A 16,545-nucleotide genomic window follows, 5' to 3' on the forward strand; every position below is an offset into this window, starting at 1 on the left:
CTTCTGAAGATGGGGAAATAGAGACAGAGAGAGGTGTGAGTGACTTCCTTAAAGTCACATACTAAATTGGCAGCTGAACCCAGGAGTTCTGATTGCCTCTTTCCTTAACTGCTGACCCTCCACTCCCACATAGCCAGACTTACTACTGGGATTCAGCATTTTATAAAGCCATTCAAACCTATATGGAGCCAACTGCACACTGTCAAGGATGAGAGTCAGGGAATCAGAGAGTTAAAATATTTCCTGATATGCTGGTGAGCTCATCAGTGCTGGAATATGCTTTGTTGTTTATTAGCCACTCAACAGAACCCTGTAGGTAATGTGAAGGGGAATGTATCGGGCTGCAAACGTGATTAATTTAGGAAATTGTAACACCCACTTACTGCACATCTTATTCATGTGTGGGTCAGAGGCACCAACCCTGAGCTGTTAACCATGTAAGTAGGATTGTTTTAATTTTGTTGCATTGGAAAACTGCAGAGAATGTTCTCTGGACACAGAATAAGTAGGCTGGGAAGATTTTTCCTCTGGAAGGTGGGACTGTGTCCTACATAAATAGCTCAGGAAAAGGATGTTCAAATGTCTCATATCTCCTGTTCAGTAATAATGTGACTCTGAGCAAGTTTATGAGACCCACTAAACTTTCTCTGACTCTAGAATCTATAAAAAGCCTGATACCACATGTTCCAGAAAACAGGGTAGGTCCAGTTGTCAGGTACCCAAGTGGAATAACTCTGCACTGATTGCAAGATAATAATTCTAAATTTCCATGACTATAATTTAGAGCAGTCTGCTTCCTTGTCATTCTGCTGACCCCATAGCACAGCTATTAGTCAGTAAAAATCCTTTTACAAAGAAAATGTATATATCTGTGACAAGAGTTTGTGGATGAGGACATGTTCCTAGTTACACGCTGTGGGAAATCTCTTCGCTCAAAGGAATGAGAAGTAGGGTGGAGTAGTTGGTTTTAATATTCTTAAATGCTTTTTAAAGGCTTCATTTAGCGCACCTCGTAAATGAAAAGCTCCACCTGGAATCAACAGGAGCTTTTCCTGAAAGATCATGGTATGGAGGAAGTGTTGGTTGTTGAAACTGAGGTTGTTGTGTGTGAGGATGAAGTATATGAGTCCAGTGATATCCTGAGGTCTGTACTCTGAGTTGTAATCTAGTTTTTGTAGATAAGTGAGGCAGGCTTGGATACATCCTGGTGTGGGATGTTGGTGTATAAGCTAGTAACATACTTGGTGGCTGGAAGGGTATTACAACTGTGCTAATTTGCAACCTCTGCATGGCTACATTCCATTTACATTGGACAAGCTCCCTCACTGATTCATAGCAACAGATATCCATTGCCCTGATTCTTATCTCATTAGACAGCAGTCAGTAGAGGTACTCTGGACTTGAACAACCGTATCTCGGATCACAAACCAGCATTATCACTCAAACACCCATCTTACAAGGCAGCCAAATGCAGGAAGTGGAAATTTATGCAACCACAAAAATAAAAACAACAGAAAAAAATTGTAAGCATAACTAATGGTACTGCCTGTGAGCCAAATGAAATTGCAAGTTGTGACAGAGCACCTTTTGGGTGCCTGCCACTTTAAGGGCTGGAGCAGGCAGCTGCCAGGTGCCTGATGGGGGCGGACATTTTCAAACATAGACCAGCCAGGCAGGGCCATCAGTTAACTTCTGGCAGCAGAGGAAACAGCACCATCCAACTTCCTCATAGCATAACAGATTCTGGAGGTAAGAGCAGGAGCTGGGGGATGGCTTGGAGGCTTCTGGTCTTGGGTAAGACCTAAAATCACACCCTGCTGGGGAAGGGTGGCCTGGTGAGGCTCCTGGTAGCATGGGAGCCCCCAGGAATTCCAGGCCAGTTACCTCCCTGGTGAAAGGTGAGTGTTGGGTGCCTCCTAACCCCATCCCCCACATCCCTAGTGGATAAGATCAGGCAGGGGGAGTCCAGACTCCTGGTGAACTCTGAGGCAGGGCCCGGGTCAGGAGGAGGGACCCTGGGCAGCACCTAAGCTCACCTTAGGGTCCTGTGGCTGCAGAGGGAGAGACAGAGAGAAGCTCCTGAGGGTAGTGGCCCGCAGAGGTGGTGTAGTGAAGAGGCCCACAGAGCGGGTGAGAGAGATGCAGTCCTGGTGAGGGGACTGAGAGTGAGAAGTGAGAGAAACCAGCATGATGGTGCTGGGACTGTGAGCTCTGGTGGGGAGTGAGAGTCCCATGTGAGACTCCGGAGCTTGGGTCTCAGTGCCAACCGCTGAGGAAACATCTGTGAAGCATGGGACACGTGTAAGGGAAAGTCAGAATGTGTACTGGTGAGGAGGAGAGCAAGAAAATGGGTAGCCTCCCACCTTAGTAACAACTTTCATATTTTTTCTACCAAGGCATGGCAGGTGAGCAAGGTGAGAGGTTACCCCAGAGACAGGCAGGCAGCCAGCGGAGACCCAGCAAATAAGCCACCCTGTTACAGAAGTGTTTTTAAGAATTAATCAGTTTTGGTCAAAAATCCCTTTTAGGGGGGGGTGTCTATACTAGACATTTTACTGCACATTAGACTAATCTAATGCATAGTAAAGCTTTAGAGGGCACTTTTTACACATGCTCCAGGGGTCGGGGGGGGCAGTGCTTTAATTAGAGCAGCTCTGCCATGTTTCCTGTATCAACATCCTGCACTTAAGCTCATTCAACAAGCTTTACTTCAAGAGCCCCCACCACCATGGGGGACTCTGATACACGAGATGCAGGAGGCTTCTCGTGTATGGCAATTGCCACACTCCAGAAAACTCAGTTAATGAAGTCTGCTCTAACACACTGAAATGCCAGTGTGTCGGAGAAGCCTCAACACTCATGTATAGAAGCTCAAGATCTGCATGTGCATGGCATGTGCTGTGCAGTAAATTAAACTAGTGTGTAGTTTGCTAGTACCAACAAACACAGGTACTAGATTAAGGACACATTAGCCACTTCTCAGTAGCACACATGTGGATGCTGACCTGGAACAAATTGCTCCCAGACAGCCTAGCCAACAGGGAGCCACAGGGATTGGGGAGAGCCATCCTGGTTCAGCAGGATGCTGTGTGCCATTTACATGGAGACTGGGACCCTCCTGATCACCACATGGCTGAGAGAGCCATCCCCACTGGGTGGGGACACTGCCTGCCAGCCACATGGGGACTAGGAATCTCCTGATCCCTATCTGGCTGGCAGGCATCATCCTGCCCAGTGGAAACAGGTCTCCCAGCCATGTGGGGATCAGGATTGGTCCCAGCCACCTGACAGCTGTGCTGCCACATGCTGCAGGTTTGGCCCAGCTCAGCAGGGCACACTGCAGCAGCTCAGGGCCCCTGGGGCTGTCACCCGGGGCCAGCCCCACTCAGTCTGAGCAGCCCTGAGCTGCATGACAGTATGTGGCACCATGTGGCACCCTGCTGAGCTGGGCCACACCCATGAGATGCGGCAGCATGGGTGCCAGGTGGCTGGGGCAGAGACCCACTACCCCCTGCTGCCCTGCGCTGCATGGAGGGGCTGTGCCATGAGACTCTGAGCAGCCCTGACAGCCACTGCTGCTGCTGGTGAGTGCAGGCCATGCTGGGGGACACAGCTGGGGCTGGGGGTGGAAGGGGGTCTGAGGCCGGGCGGGGGACCCAACTCTCCCTACCTGCCTCCCCCATGGTTTCCCTCCCCTCCTCCAGCCCCCTACCCCCTACTAACCTGCCATGGAGCCAAGGTCCAGGTCCCTGCAGCCTGCAGTCCTGCTTGCCCTGCCTGGGTAGGCAGCATGCATCAGCACCAGGGCAAGAGCCAGCCATAGAGATGCTCTAGCTGGTTACCAGAGCATCTCTGTTTAGGACCTGAACCTCCGGTTGCCTCAGGGCATGGTCCAGGACTGTGCCCTGCCGTGCTTTTTTCCACCAGGGTATTTTTTATACCTGGATCTCCAGGTATCAAATTTTGACCCCACACTGCAAATATGCAGTACAGGGAACTGCTTCTTGCAGCATCTCAAACTGATTTGGGATGCTGCAAGAGGCACATACATGCTCATGTGGATGTGCCCAAAGGGTTTGTCTTCTACCAGGGATAACCTAAGCTCTGAAGGAAATGTAGGAAAGAGTGTCATGTGATTACACAATGCACAAACAAAGTCTATGCTGTGTTCAAGTAAAAGGAACATGAAGCCAAAGACTGTGGGGAGGAATGAAAGTGTAAGCTGTGGAAAAGAGGGTCACATCTTTAGAGTGCCCCAGAGCCTATGCTAATGTTAGGAAAGGGAAACACAAGAAAAAACCCCCAGAAAGTGATCTCCTCCCCTCCCTACAACACCCAACTGAGGCCAAGGAGGCAGAAAGTGTCCCCCACCCCCATACACACACCACACACCACTGCAACTAAAGGGGGAGAAACAGAGAGGAAGGGGACAAAAAAACCCAGAAAGGGAGGAGGCAGGAGGGGAACCTCTCTCCAAAAAGGAGAAAGAAACCCATGCTCAGGAAAATGTGATAGCCTTGAGAAGGATTGTGGAGGAACTTAAAAAACTTTAGGGAGAGGACAACCTGGCTGTAGAACTGGAAAGGTAAAAAAGGAGGAAAGAGAAAGGGAGACCCAAACCTCCTAAGGGGGCAGTCTGGAAAGAGCCCCAGAAAAGGAGGAGGAAAATGAAGGCTCAGATATGGAAGTCCAGGCAGGAAAGGGGGAAATCCCAGAGTCTCTATAAGAAAACCAGAATGCCTGGGTAACCCTCCCACTACCAAAAGAGAAGCAGGTCCTCCCAAACACATATCAGACAGCAGGAGGGGGTCACAATTCTGGAAAGGGGCCCACAAACAGATGGAAGACTTGGGTCAGGAGAGGGGAGAGAGCCTCAAATGCCATAGGCTTAAACAACAGAAAGAAGAGAGCTACAGTTATCCCTCCCAACCCCCCAGCACTTTTTTACTCATGGGGATCTTTATAGCCTCACTGAATGTGAGAAGTTTGTTTAGGAAGGAGAAATGAGACACCATTGAAATGGCCCTGGTGCAACTACAGGCAGACATCCTTTGTAATCATGAATGTGCCCTGCCCAATTCTAATGACTATGCTTTGTTCAAGAAGAGGTGATAACACTGTCCCTCTTTCTGGTCAAGTGGCAGTGACAATTTGGCAGCAGGAGTCATGGGACTCCTGAAGGAAGACAGAGTGTGCCCCCTGAAGCACAGAGAAATAATTGCAGGCAGGTTGCTGTAGGTCACCCTGGAAACAGAAGAAGGTTTTGAATGCATTTGTACAAGCAAATAAGACAGTGAAACACATCTTCCTTAAAAACATGTCGGTGACGGTAACGGTGCCCAGTGGCCAGCCAGTGATGATGGCAGGAGACATGAGCTGCATCCTCAAGGTGGGCAACAGAGTAAGTGGAGGCCAAATAAAGGGATAAGATACTTCCTCCAATTTGCTGTAGTAGATCCTATGTGAACACAGCCTGATGGATAGAGGCAGAGGAGACAGGACCGGGCAGAAGTTCACCTGTGTAGACCCCTTGGGCTAGTCTAAATCACACATAGACTTCATCTTCCTCCCAAAAGGGTGGAAGGTAGTAAAAGCTGAATCCATGCTGGTCTGCTTCTTGGACCACTGCCTCCTAACAGTGAAAGCAGAAATGGGAGAGTAGCTCAAGAGAGGCAAGGGGATGTGGAAACTGAATGTGACTCTTACGGAAGACGAGAAGATTCAGCTGGAGTTAAGGCAGTGGTGGGCCAGCGTGAAAAAGAGAAGGAGGGACTTCTTCCAGAAGTCTAGAAGCAGGTGAGCCTGGTTCCAGAGAAGGCAACAGGAATGCCTCAACCACAAGTTGCAGAGCCTGCACAAATAGCAGGCTTGGGATTGGGATGTGAGGGAAGCCATGATGGAGGTGAAGACCCAGATCAGGACCTGATAAAAAATAGTTGGAGAACAGGAATGAGAGAAGCTCAAAGTGTGACAGGATGTAATGTGAATATAAATAGGTAGAAAGGAGAAACAAAAGGTAAAGCAGAGGAGAGAGGGGGAAGAAAGCAGTGAGGGGGAAATGCCAAAGGGAAACATTAGAGAAGTAAATATACAGGGCAAGAAAGAGGCTGTCAATGAAGAAGGAAATAGTAGGAAATCAGGGTGACAAAGGGCAGAAAAGTAGGGGAGGGGAGGGGAGAAAAGGTGGGAGAAAAGAAGAATGTAAGAGGTCACGTCAGGCAGGTACTTGTTGAATCAGATGTCAGGCAGGTTGTAATGTGCCATAAAACCAATGCCTATATTGAGTCCATGATTTATTTATTTTTTTTGTATCCAATAGATTTATGAAGCGGTGTTTGTAGGCTAGTCTATGGAAGGTATTTTGTAAGTTCCCTTTGAGGATTAAAACTGAGAGGTTGGAGAGGGAGTGATTGTCTTGTGAAAAGTTTGCAGTCAATGTAGCGATCAAGGTTTGAATTTTCTCCACTGTTAGGTGTCCAATCTGAGGTTTGTTTGGGTTTTTTTGGTGTTGATTTTTTTCCCTCAATGTTGTCACCAGATGAATTCATGTTGAAAGTGGATTCCTTTTCGTTGTGGAAATATTCCTTCAGACAGAGGTATCAAATCCAAAGGGAATCCAAAAGGAATCCACTTTCAACATGAATTCATCTGGTGACAGCATTGAGGGGAAAAAAAATCAATGCCATAACATCCAATAAAACCTCAGATTGGGCACCTAACAGCGGACAAAATTCAAACCTCGTTCACTACATTGACTGCTTCAGAGAGGGAATGAATAATGAAATACTCAATGACAAACACCACTATATAACAATGACTTCCTGTCAGAAAGAAGGGCCATAGAATCTCTAAGAGCCAACCACCAAATAATAACTAAACCAGCAGAAAAGGAGGAACTATATGTAACCCAGGTACACCCAAAGATGTGCCCTATTCTCAATTGGATGGGGCGGGTAGGCAGGACAGGGTGCTGTGAAAAGGATGCCAGAATTTGGGGTGGATCTCTCTTTCCTCTATCGAGTTAGCCCAGGCCCAACATACTTAACTATATACACTATATTGAGCTGCAAACATCTATATATAAAACTTTAAAAAATTAATATAGGTACAGATATAGATAGAAGTATACATATAAAGGTCTGTAGCAAGAGGAAGCCTGCCCCAGGGAGCGCATTCAGGTATGTACCCATGCCCCAGGCCCTGAAGAGGGGTGTATCCTGGGATAGTCAATCCAGCGAGTTTGTACCACAAGTGGATTAGCTAATAAAGACATCCTTACAGAGCCCATTACACAGAATTAATACACCCAACTATTTATAACACCAACAATAGTAATGAATACCAAATAGCTGTACCAGATATTAGACACACCCTACCTGGGTAAAAGAAGCCAGCAGACAACTCTCTGACATGATCTACTATAAAAAAAAAAAAACAAAACAAAAAACTAGAGGAAGTTCCTACTCCCCTTTTCTCCTCAAAACTCAAAACTACCATTACATAATTTCCATTGGAACTACAAGAAAAACTTCAGACCCTTATCCCTCCACTACCCAATCCAGGGATTTTTTACCTGCTCCCTAAAATCTACAAACAAGGAAACCCTGGAAGACCTATCATTTCAAACCACAGAACCCTAATGGAAGAAATAGCAGATTTCATCAAATCGATCTTAAAACCACACTTCACTCAAAGACCAAGTTGCATCCAATATACAACTGATTTCCTGATAAAACTCAAAAACGTAGACCACCCTCTCAGCAATACCCTGCTAGCCACCATGGATGTCACTAGCCTATACACCAACATCCCACATCAGGATGACATCCAAGCCTGCTTCAAATATCTACAAGAACAAGATTACAACTCAAAGTACAGACCTCAGGATATCACTAACTCACTTACTTCATCCTCACACACAGCAACTTCAATTTCAACAATCAACACTTTCTCCAGACTATGGGGACAACTATGGGCACCAAAATGGCCGCACAATATGCCAAACGTTTTATGGCCCACCAGTTGGACAGAAACCCTGAAGTCTCTGATTTCCACCAAAAATTCAACAAACATCCCCCGTCCATCAGACTATCACTTGAATACTCTAACACCAGCATTTCCTTTTTGGACACCATGATCAATATCCAAGATGGTAAAATTCAAACCACCATATATAAGAAAGCCATGGGCCAACATACATATCTACACACAACCAGCAATAACTCTAAACACACCAAAAAAGCTGTAATATACAGCCAAGCTCTATGATACCACCACATTTGCAGCGAGGAGAATACCCATGACTGCTACCTCACAAATCCCAAAAGGACCTTCAGCCAACAAGGACACTTCTTCAGAGAGAGAGATCACACTTTTGAAAGAGCTACCCAGATACCACATGAAGATTTGCTGCTGTACAAAAAGAAAATCCCCAGAAACCGCACACCATTAGTTATGACATATCACCCTTCCCTAGAACCTACATGGAAAAAGCTCAAACAATTGCACCCCATATTAGAAGAAGACTCCTCTCTTAAAGAGATCTTTTCCAGAACCACCCATCCTAGCGTTCAAACAAGCACCAAACCTCACTAACCTCATCACCAGAAGCAAACTCCCTATGACCCAAACCACACTAACGAATGGATCCAGACCATGCCAGGACAAGAAATGCAAAACCTGCCAAAACATCTCCACCACCCCAACTATAACTACACACCACAACAGAACCATCACCATCCCTGGATCTTACAGCTGCACCTCCAAAAATGTTATATATCTCATCCAGTGCACTAAATGCCCTAATGGAAAATATGTTGGAGAAAAAACAACTGCACACCAGAATGAATGCATACCAAAAATCTATCAAAGATATGAACACCCAACTACCTGTGGGGGCACACTTCTCACTGGACAATCACTCCCTCTCTGATCTCTCAGTTCTAATCCTCATGGGGAACTTACAAAACACCTTCCATAGATGAGCCTATGAACTTCATTTCATAAATCTACTGGATACAAAAAATCATGGCCTCATTGTAGACATCGGTTTTATGACACATTACAACCTGCCTGACATCTGATTCAGCAGATACCTGCCTGGTCTGACCTCTTACATTCTTCTTTTCCCCTACCTTTTCTCCCCTCTCCTCCCCTACTCTTCTGCCATTTGCCACCCTGATTTCCTACTCCCTTCTTCATCGAGAGCCTTTCTTGCCCTGCATATTTACCTCTGTAATGTTTCCCTTAATCCTTTCCCCTCCTTTCTTACCCATCCCTTCTCTGCTTTACTTTTTGTTTCTCCTTTCTACCTATTTACATTTACACTACATCCACTCACACTTTGAGTTTCTCTCATTCCTGTTTTCTCCAACTTCTTTTTCACCGATAGCCTCTTTTTCACCCCATATTATCTCACTGTAGGCTGTTTGTAAATGCCATGGCGGTTAATTTGGTTTAGTTCTCCCTAAATTGAAACGGTGGGTTTTTAAAAACACCACTTCAATTTAGGGAGAAGTAAACCAAACTAAACCCCTGGGGCATGTACACAAGGGTGGGGGCCTTACCTGCCAAGGGTGGGGCATCCACCTGCTAGAACCCGGCCTGGGCAGTCCTGGGGGAACCACATCGATGAAGGGAAACACCAGCTCCCTAACTTCCATGGATGGAAGCACCAGGACCCCTGCACAGCTCAGGCAGCCACACAGGCTCCAGGAAGAGGAAAAAATAAAATCAGGCTCGCCACATTTTTTTTTTCTTCAGTGGAGGGGGTTGGGGGAGCAGGATGGCAGTGGTGACTTGGTCTGCAACAGGTCACCAAAACTCCATGTGTAGCCCATGGGCCAAAATAATTACCCACTCCAGCTATACAGGGCGGATCCATTCCTATGGAATTCAAACCTATAACAAATGAAAGACAGGGAAGGGAGGGGCAGAGCTATAAGAAGTCTTAGCTGTGCAGTGCCACAGCAGTCAAAGGCAGGAGGGAGTTGTAAAGGTAAGGCAAAGAGGTAAATTACTGCTGGAATTATTTCTGGGATTATTTCATTGCAGCAGATGTGGGAGGCTGAAGCAGCAGTGCAACCAGGGTGGCCTAAAGCGGATCCAGAAGGCGGGGTCTCCCTGGATAGGGATACTACAAGTGGGTCAAGTGAGTCCTCTCCTGATTCCAACTGCTTGTTTCTGTATATTGAGGGTGGAGAACTACCTATGGACATGGTGCAAGGAGGGGGAAGCAGTTGGGGAGGCAGTTACAGCCCTTCCACCACTTGATCCATGGTCAGGAGCTGTGAGATGTGAGGGGAGACTGTTTGGGAGTATTTTTTAGGGAAAGGGGATCCTCTGGTCCATGAACAGCTGGATGGCAAGGACACAGGCACCACAGGGAGTTTCAGGGGAGGGGTTTCTGTGGGGTGAGGAGCAACTCTGGCATTATGTTGATGGGGATGTATAAGAAGGTTTGGAGCTAAGGGAGGTGGTGGGGTTATGAGCCTGAAATGCACTGTGAGGGGGCTGGGAGCAGGAGGGATTTTGGTGAGAGTGTCCAAGGCTGCAGTGAGATTTGAATACTCAAAGGAGCAAGGGAGGCCTCAGTGCAGTGTGAGCAGGGTGCTGAGGGATCAGGGGGGTATAACTGTTTTGTGCAGGGTGTAGTAGATTCATGGGGGTGCTGAGGGGGCACGTTAGAGCTCATGAAGGTTATGGTAGGTTTTAATGTATTTAGGGTAATATGGGGTCAGACTGAGCATGAGGGCATGTGGGATTAAGGGGGCAGAGCAGAGCCAGGGAGCATTTGAGGTGGCAGGGCAATGGATAAAGGGTGGTGAGAGGTACTTTGAGACCATAGCAGAGTGTATGAGGGACTCATGTGGGGGTTCAGGGAGCAGTTCTATCCATGGCCAGGCTGAGGGGTAACAGCTGTTCCCCCCTTTCATCAGGTGCTTGCCATACCCTGGAGCTGGCAATCAGACCTAGTTATTTTTGTTTTTGCTTGTATCACAAATTGAATAGCATAGCTTTAGTAGCCTAGCATATTAGTAAATCTTTTATTTTATTTCATTTTTAATTGGATGAAAATATGCTCTGTGTTATGGCATGATGCATCATAACACCTCCACCTGCATTTTCAAAATCTTAGATCTGCCAGCGGAGACAGCAGAAGCCTTGTGAATTGTTTAGTGCAAAGTCTCTCCCTGCTCACAGTCTAGATACAAGTAAAGGTCATCTGCTTTTCTGCTCAGTGCCTGGGCTCAGTGGGAGCATCTGTATGAGACATTTATTGTGGAGGCCCTTAATTAGCTCCTCAGTATAAGTTTCAGCATCTAAATGTGCATCCCTATTAGGCTACAGTAAACTAAACTAATAAATGCCACCACAAGTTAGTACTTTTAAATATGGGTAATATCCTGTAGGAGAGTTTTTTAGTGCACAGTGATGCACATGTAGATGCTGACAGGGCCATCTGGGGCACAAGGGTGATTCAGTGCAGAGACTGCCTGCTGAGTAGCCCCACACTGGAGCATCCTTCTGCCCCAGCCAGATCCTCTGCAGCACACTGAGCTGGTTTGGAACAGCCCCAGGTTAGCAGGATGATCCCCCAGGCCCCTGCCAGCCTGGAAGGCTCCAGCCTGGATCAACATGATGCAGTACCAGGTCTTCATTCAAACGGCACGCTCAGGAGCTATAAGCTCCAGCATGATATGCACCAGAATGTATGGATGTGCATTAATTGAACAGGTAGACATGCCCAGTCTGGCCCCAAGTAAGCCTTGGTGGTACAAACTGAAATCAAAGTACTTCCAAAGAAATGAAATGCTCCTCTGTTAACAGAGAAGTACCAAACTTTTCTGCTCTGTGGGTGCATCTACACATGACACTTTACTGTGCATTAGACTAATCTGACGTGCAATAGTGTCAGCATCTACATGTGCATGGGACTTGCTGTTCAGTAATTAGGCTACTGTGCTGTTTGCTAGTACTAACAAATGCAGGTACTATATTAACATTGTAATAGTTACTGCACAGTAGCATACGTGTAGACGCTGACCATAAGAAAATTTCTCCCAGTCAGCCTGGCCAGAGGGAAGAGCTGTCCCAGCTCAGCAGGACGCTATGTCCCAGCCATGTGGGGATTGGGACCCTCCTGATCACCACATGGCTGAGACAGCTATCCTTACTGGACAGGGACACTGTCTGCCAGCCAAGTGGGGTCTGGAGGGTCATGCGAGTGAAAGACAGCATGTCTTCTGAGGGAGGTGGCTCTCCTGGCCATATGGAGATCAGGACCCTCCTGATTCCCCATGTGGCTGGCAGGCAGCAAACCTGCCAAGTGGGGACAACTCCCTCAGCCATTTTGGGATTGGGACCAGCCCCCATGCCCCTGCCAGCCTGTGTAGACATGTCCTGTATTGAATAGCACTTACCCCAGGTAAACAGGAACCACTGAACCAAATTAATCTCTTAATTGAGTTCAGCCTGTCCATCATTAACCTGTTCTATTATCTGTCCTTCATTTCAGAGTTTTCTACCCAGATCTTACAGAGCCTGATACTATGGAAACCCATCCCACAAGCATGGAGGAAACTGAGAAATCTCTTCAATCCCAGACCATTCACACAAGTCACACTACCAGTATCTTGTGCATTAGCTCCAGGAGTGAGTCTGTCTGGATCAATGCATCTAGGAATAAGTGGGATGTGTATCACAAGCCCATTATTGTAATGTCTGTTGGAGCAGCTATTTTCCTTTTTGGTATGGTAATCACCAGCTTGTCCTGCATTGGAAATGAAAATCAAAGCATTTACAAAATGTGTGGCCCAGCTTTCCTTTCTCTGGGACTAATGCTTCTAGTATGTGGCTTAGTCTGGATCCCTATCATTCGGAAGAAACAGAGACAGAGACAGAAGTCACGGTTCCTACAGAGCCTCAAGTCTTTCTTCTCCACCCGCTGAGGACAGTTGAGGTGCAGCATTTACAGGAAGAAGAAATGCTTAGCAAATCCTTTCTTCCCATTTGGATTAGCCATGAGAATAAATTATGGTCTAGTCCTACTGTTGGATATATTTTGTCAGTCTTTCTCTTCTGATCTTCTCTTCTGTCTGTGGGTGAAGGTCTGCCAAGGTGCTTTACTGTCTGCAAGTAAATTTCACATAATGTGCAAGGAATTTCATGATAGGGGAACAGATTTCTGGAGTTGAGACTAACAGGTCAGGTTTAAAACCCCCTTTTTGACCCAGCTTTCACTGTAGCATTTGACCTTGTATTATATATCGTACAGAATAAAACTCTAAACCTTTTGTTCCTTCCCAACAGCTCTGTTCCTGAAAGATGTTTCACTAATAAGTATGATTCTAATCCTATAGTCTTTACTCTTGGGAATGACTCTTAGCTATGGGAGAAACCCCACTGATTAGGCAGCACTACTGCTGTGACTAAGAGTCACAAGATAGAGTAATGGACAGTCTAAAGGATTTCAGATGATACGGATATATTGTTTTAGCATAAGATAAATCACTATGTTAAGAAGAATCATTATTATTGTCAGTAACCACATGACCAAAACTCTGTTTTTCACTAAGATGTCCAAGCAAGAAATTTCAGATCTAAAAGTGTCACACTGCTAAGGACAGTACAACTGATAAGAGAAAACACACTGGCTGCCTCCAGATAAGTAAGTATGTGCCTGTTGCGGCATCTCAAAGCAGTTTGAGATGCCGCAAGAGGCATGCTGGTAGCAAAAAAAATGTTCCCTGCACTGCATGTGTGCAGTACAGACTTTAATTTTGATACCAGGAAATCACAGTATCAAAAAAACAAACAAACAAAAACCACTCTGAAAAACAAGCAGTGCAGGGCATGCTCCTGAAGCCTCAGCATGCTGGGGGCAAATAGGAGTGAGGCAAGGCTGCAGCAGTGAATTGGACCCGCTCTGTCCCAAGTAAGCAGGGACATGGGGGTGGCAGAACTATGTGGGGGTGGGGAAACTGTGTGGGGGTGGTGGGGACAGTGCGGGAACTGTGTGGGGATGGGGGGACTATGGGGTGGAGGGGACTATGTGGGAGGGGTGGGTCCTCCGCTCATTCCCCACATGGCAGACAGCTCCCCCCAACAGCAAAAGCAGCAGCTGCCAGGGCGCTCCTGGCCCATATGTGGCAGAGAGCCCTGGTTATGAGCACTGCTTCAAACCCAGCAGCTGTACATGGCACCACACAAGCCTGGCCCCTTGGTGTGAGCCCTCGGGCAGAAGCGGGCCACTTATGCTGTCACCCACAACTCCCAGCACCAGACACCAGATCTGTGCACCCTTGAGCCTGGTTGGGTCCTGCCTCCCTGGAGCCAGTCCTGCCTGATGTCACATGGGGCACATGGAGGCTGCACCTGGCCCAGCCCAAGGGCATGCAGCAGTGACGTGCAGTGCCAGAAGTCATGGGTGACAGCAAGAGCAGCTCAGTTCTGCCCAAGGGTGCAAACCAGTGGGCTAGGCCGGCACAATGCCATGGGCAGCCACTGGGTCTGAGGCAGTATACACCACCAGGATAGCTGCTGCTGCTTCTGCTGCTGCTGTGGCTGCTGCAGGGAGGCTGTGCACCATGTGGGGGGCAGGCAGGTGTGGGAACCACCCATCCCACATAGCCTCACCACCACACAAACCCCACACCCACAAACCACCCCCACAACGTCCACCCACATACCCCCCCACAAACCACACACCCACAAACCCAAAATCCTGAACCACCCCACAAGCCCACCACACCCACAAATCTCACTTCAACAAACCCTACATCCACCCCTACACCCACCCACAAACCCCACCAACCCCTCATAAACCACATCCCCACACCCCTTCTCCCCCAAACCCCACACCCCCCCACAAATCTGGCATCCTGCAGGCCCAGCACTAACAGGGTAAGTTGGGCCAGGCTGGGTCAGGCTGGCTTTGTTCATCATGTACAGACCCCAGGTCAGGTGGTGCCACACTGCTGTGGGGTTGTACCTACAGCAGGCCATAGGCCTGACAGCCCAACTGGCTGCTATGCCAACACCAGGAGTTCTGCAGTGCAGAGGGTGGGTGGAGAGGTGGGAATGTGGCAGCTCCCCCACAAATCACCCCCACAACCTCTCCCTACAAATCCCATATATCCACCAACCCCCCACAATCCCCCAACATACACCCATGCACCCCACATCCCCCCCAACCCCCACACACCCACCCACACATGCCACATGCACAACCCCCCCTCCCCATAAACCACACTGTCCTCCCTCACCCTCACATTCCTACTTACCGGGGACAACACCTGTGTCTGGGTCACCACTACAACCTTGCCCCACCTTCTATCTACCCCAGCATGCTGAGGCAGCATGCTTGGCCAGCAGGGGCATGGGCCGCTATAGAGATGCTCTAACCAGATGCCAAAGGATATCTTTGGAGGACCCAGCCTCCGGTTACTTCATGGCATGCTCCAGGAGTGTACCACTTTTTTTTATTTTTTTTTGCTTTTTTTTTTTTTTTTTTTTATATACCGGGATTTCCCAGTATCAAATTTAGAATTCGCCCTACAAGTGTGCATACATTTGACTCAGAGCAAAACAGGCGAGGTACAATTGCTCTCACATTGTGCTTCCAAGATGCATTCTCTTTCTTTCCCTGGAATGAACCACAATAACCATGCACAAATACAACAGGATATTCCAGGGGGAAAAAAAATTAGTATATTTTATCCAGCATATTTCAGATGAAGTGGGAAAATGTATATGCACATGTGTATGATCCCAGAGCAAAAGGCTTTCTCTTGGGACAAATGAGACATCTGCTCATACCCTTAGGGGTTCAAATTTCTTGGGGTAGGGGGAGAAGAAGAATGGTTTGTTTTTGTATCCTTTAAAATTCACAATCTTTTTTTTTGTTGTTTCAATTGTAGATGCTTTGATAACTTCCTTTTAATTTCTCCTTATAACCATAATAGCCTCTTGAAGCCTTAAAAATGTATGCAGCAAATGCTCAGAAAATTTATATTGAAATAAAGGAAAGATAAGAATTTACACCTCCTGGACATCTGTCCCTCTGACACTGGCCCACTGGGAGAGTGTGAACCTCCCTTACCTGATGGCAGACAGACTGCATCAGCACATTTGCTTCTTGTTGCTGGAATCACGAGATCTTAGCTGAAGAAGAAAATGTTCAGTGTGGTTCTTTCTACAAAAAGGGGTTTGCACTTATAGGGTAAGTTTTCATTCAGTCAGGCAGGAAATGACTTGAATACCCTTTGTACAATAATCCCATTCTCACACTACCAGCTTCCTGACACTACAAACATTTTTCTAATTACTTTTTGTAGTACAGGATGAGTCCATCAGACTAGTTATTAAATTTAACTGAATGCAGAGTTACCTTCAAAAGGTTTCCAAGGACCTTGCACAGCTTATAACAATATTAGTGAATATAAGCAGAAAATCAACTGTACTTAAGAAGCAATTCATCCAAAAATAAATCCAGCTTCATTAAAATCTCAGTTCCTTCCAGGAACAACTACAGTTCAAACCCTG

General features: G+C 47.0%; 1 protein-coding gene across 4 annotated transcripts; it reads left to right on the forward strand.

Moving 5' to 3' along the window:
• The first annotated feature begins 297 nt into the window (after positions 1–297).
• Positions 298–13,049, forward strand: PIRT (phosphoinositide interacting regulator of transient receptor potential channels). Of its 4 annotated transcripts, none has more exons than XM_019481853.2 (3): positions 298–437; positions 10,054–10,150; positions 12,518–13,049. In XM_019481853.2, the coding sequence occupies exon 3, from the start codon at positions 12,552–12,554 to the stop codon at positions 12,948–12,950; it is 399 nt and encodes a 132-aa protein (XP_019337398.1). In that variant the 5' UTR covers positions 298–437; positions 10,054–10,150; positions 12,518–12,551; the 3' UTR covers positions 12,951–13,049. The 4 variants fall into 4 exon arrangements, with proteins under 4 accessions (XP_019337398.1, XP_019337397.1, XP_059589093.1 ...); XM_059733110.1 differs by lacking the exon at positions 298–437 and adding an exon at positions 1,669–1,749; XM_019481852.1 differs by lacking the exon at positions 10,054–10,150.
• Positions 13,050–16,545: the final 3,496 nt, after the last annotated feature.

Source organism: Alligator mississippiensis, chromosome 8 (genome assembly GCF_030867095.1).
Source record: "Alligator mississippiensis isolate rAllMis1 chromosome 8, rAllMis1, whole genome shotgun sequence".
In the NCBI taxonomy this organism is placed as follows: domain Eukaryota; kingdom Metazoa; phylum Chordata; order Crocodylia; family Alligatoridae; genus Alligator; species Alligator mississippiensis.

What these genes read in the sequence shown, in the direction of transcription:
- PIRT (XM_019481853.2), top strand. Translation starts at nt 12,552, where the DNA reads ATGGAAACCCATCCCACAAGCATGGAGGAAACTGAGAAATCTCTTCAA.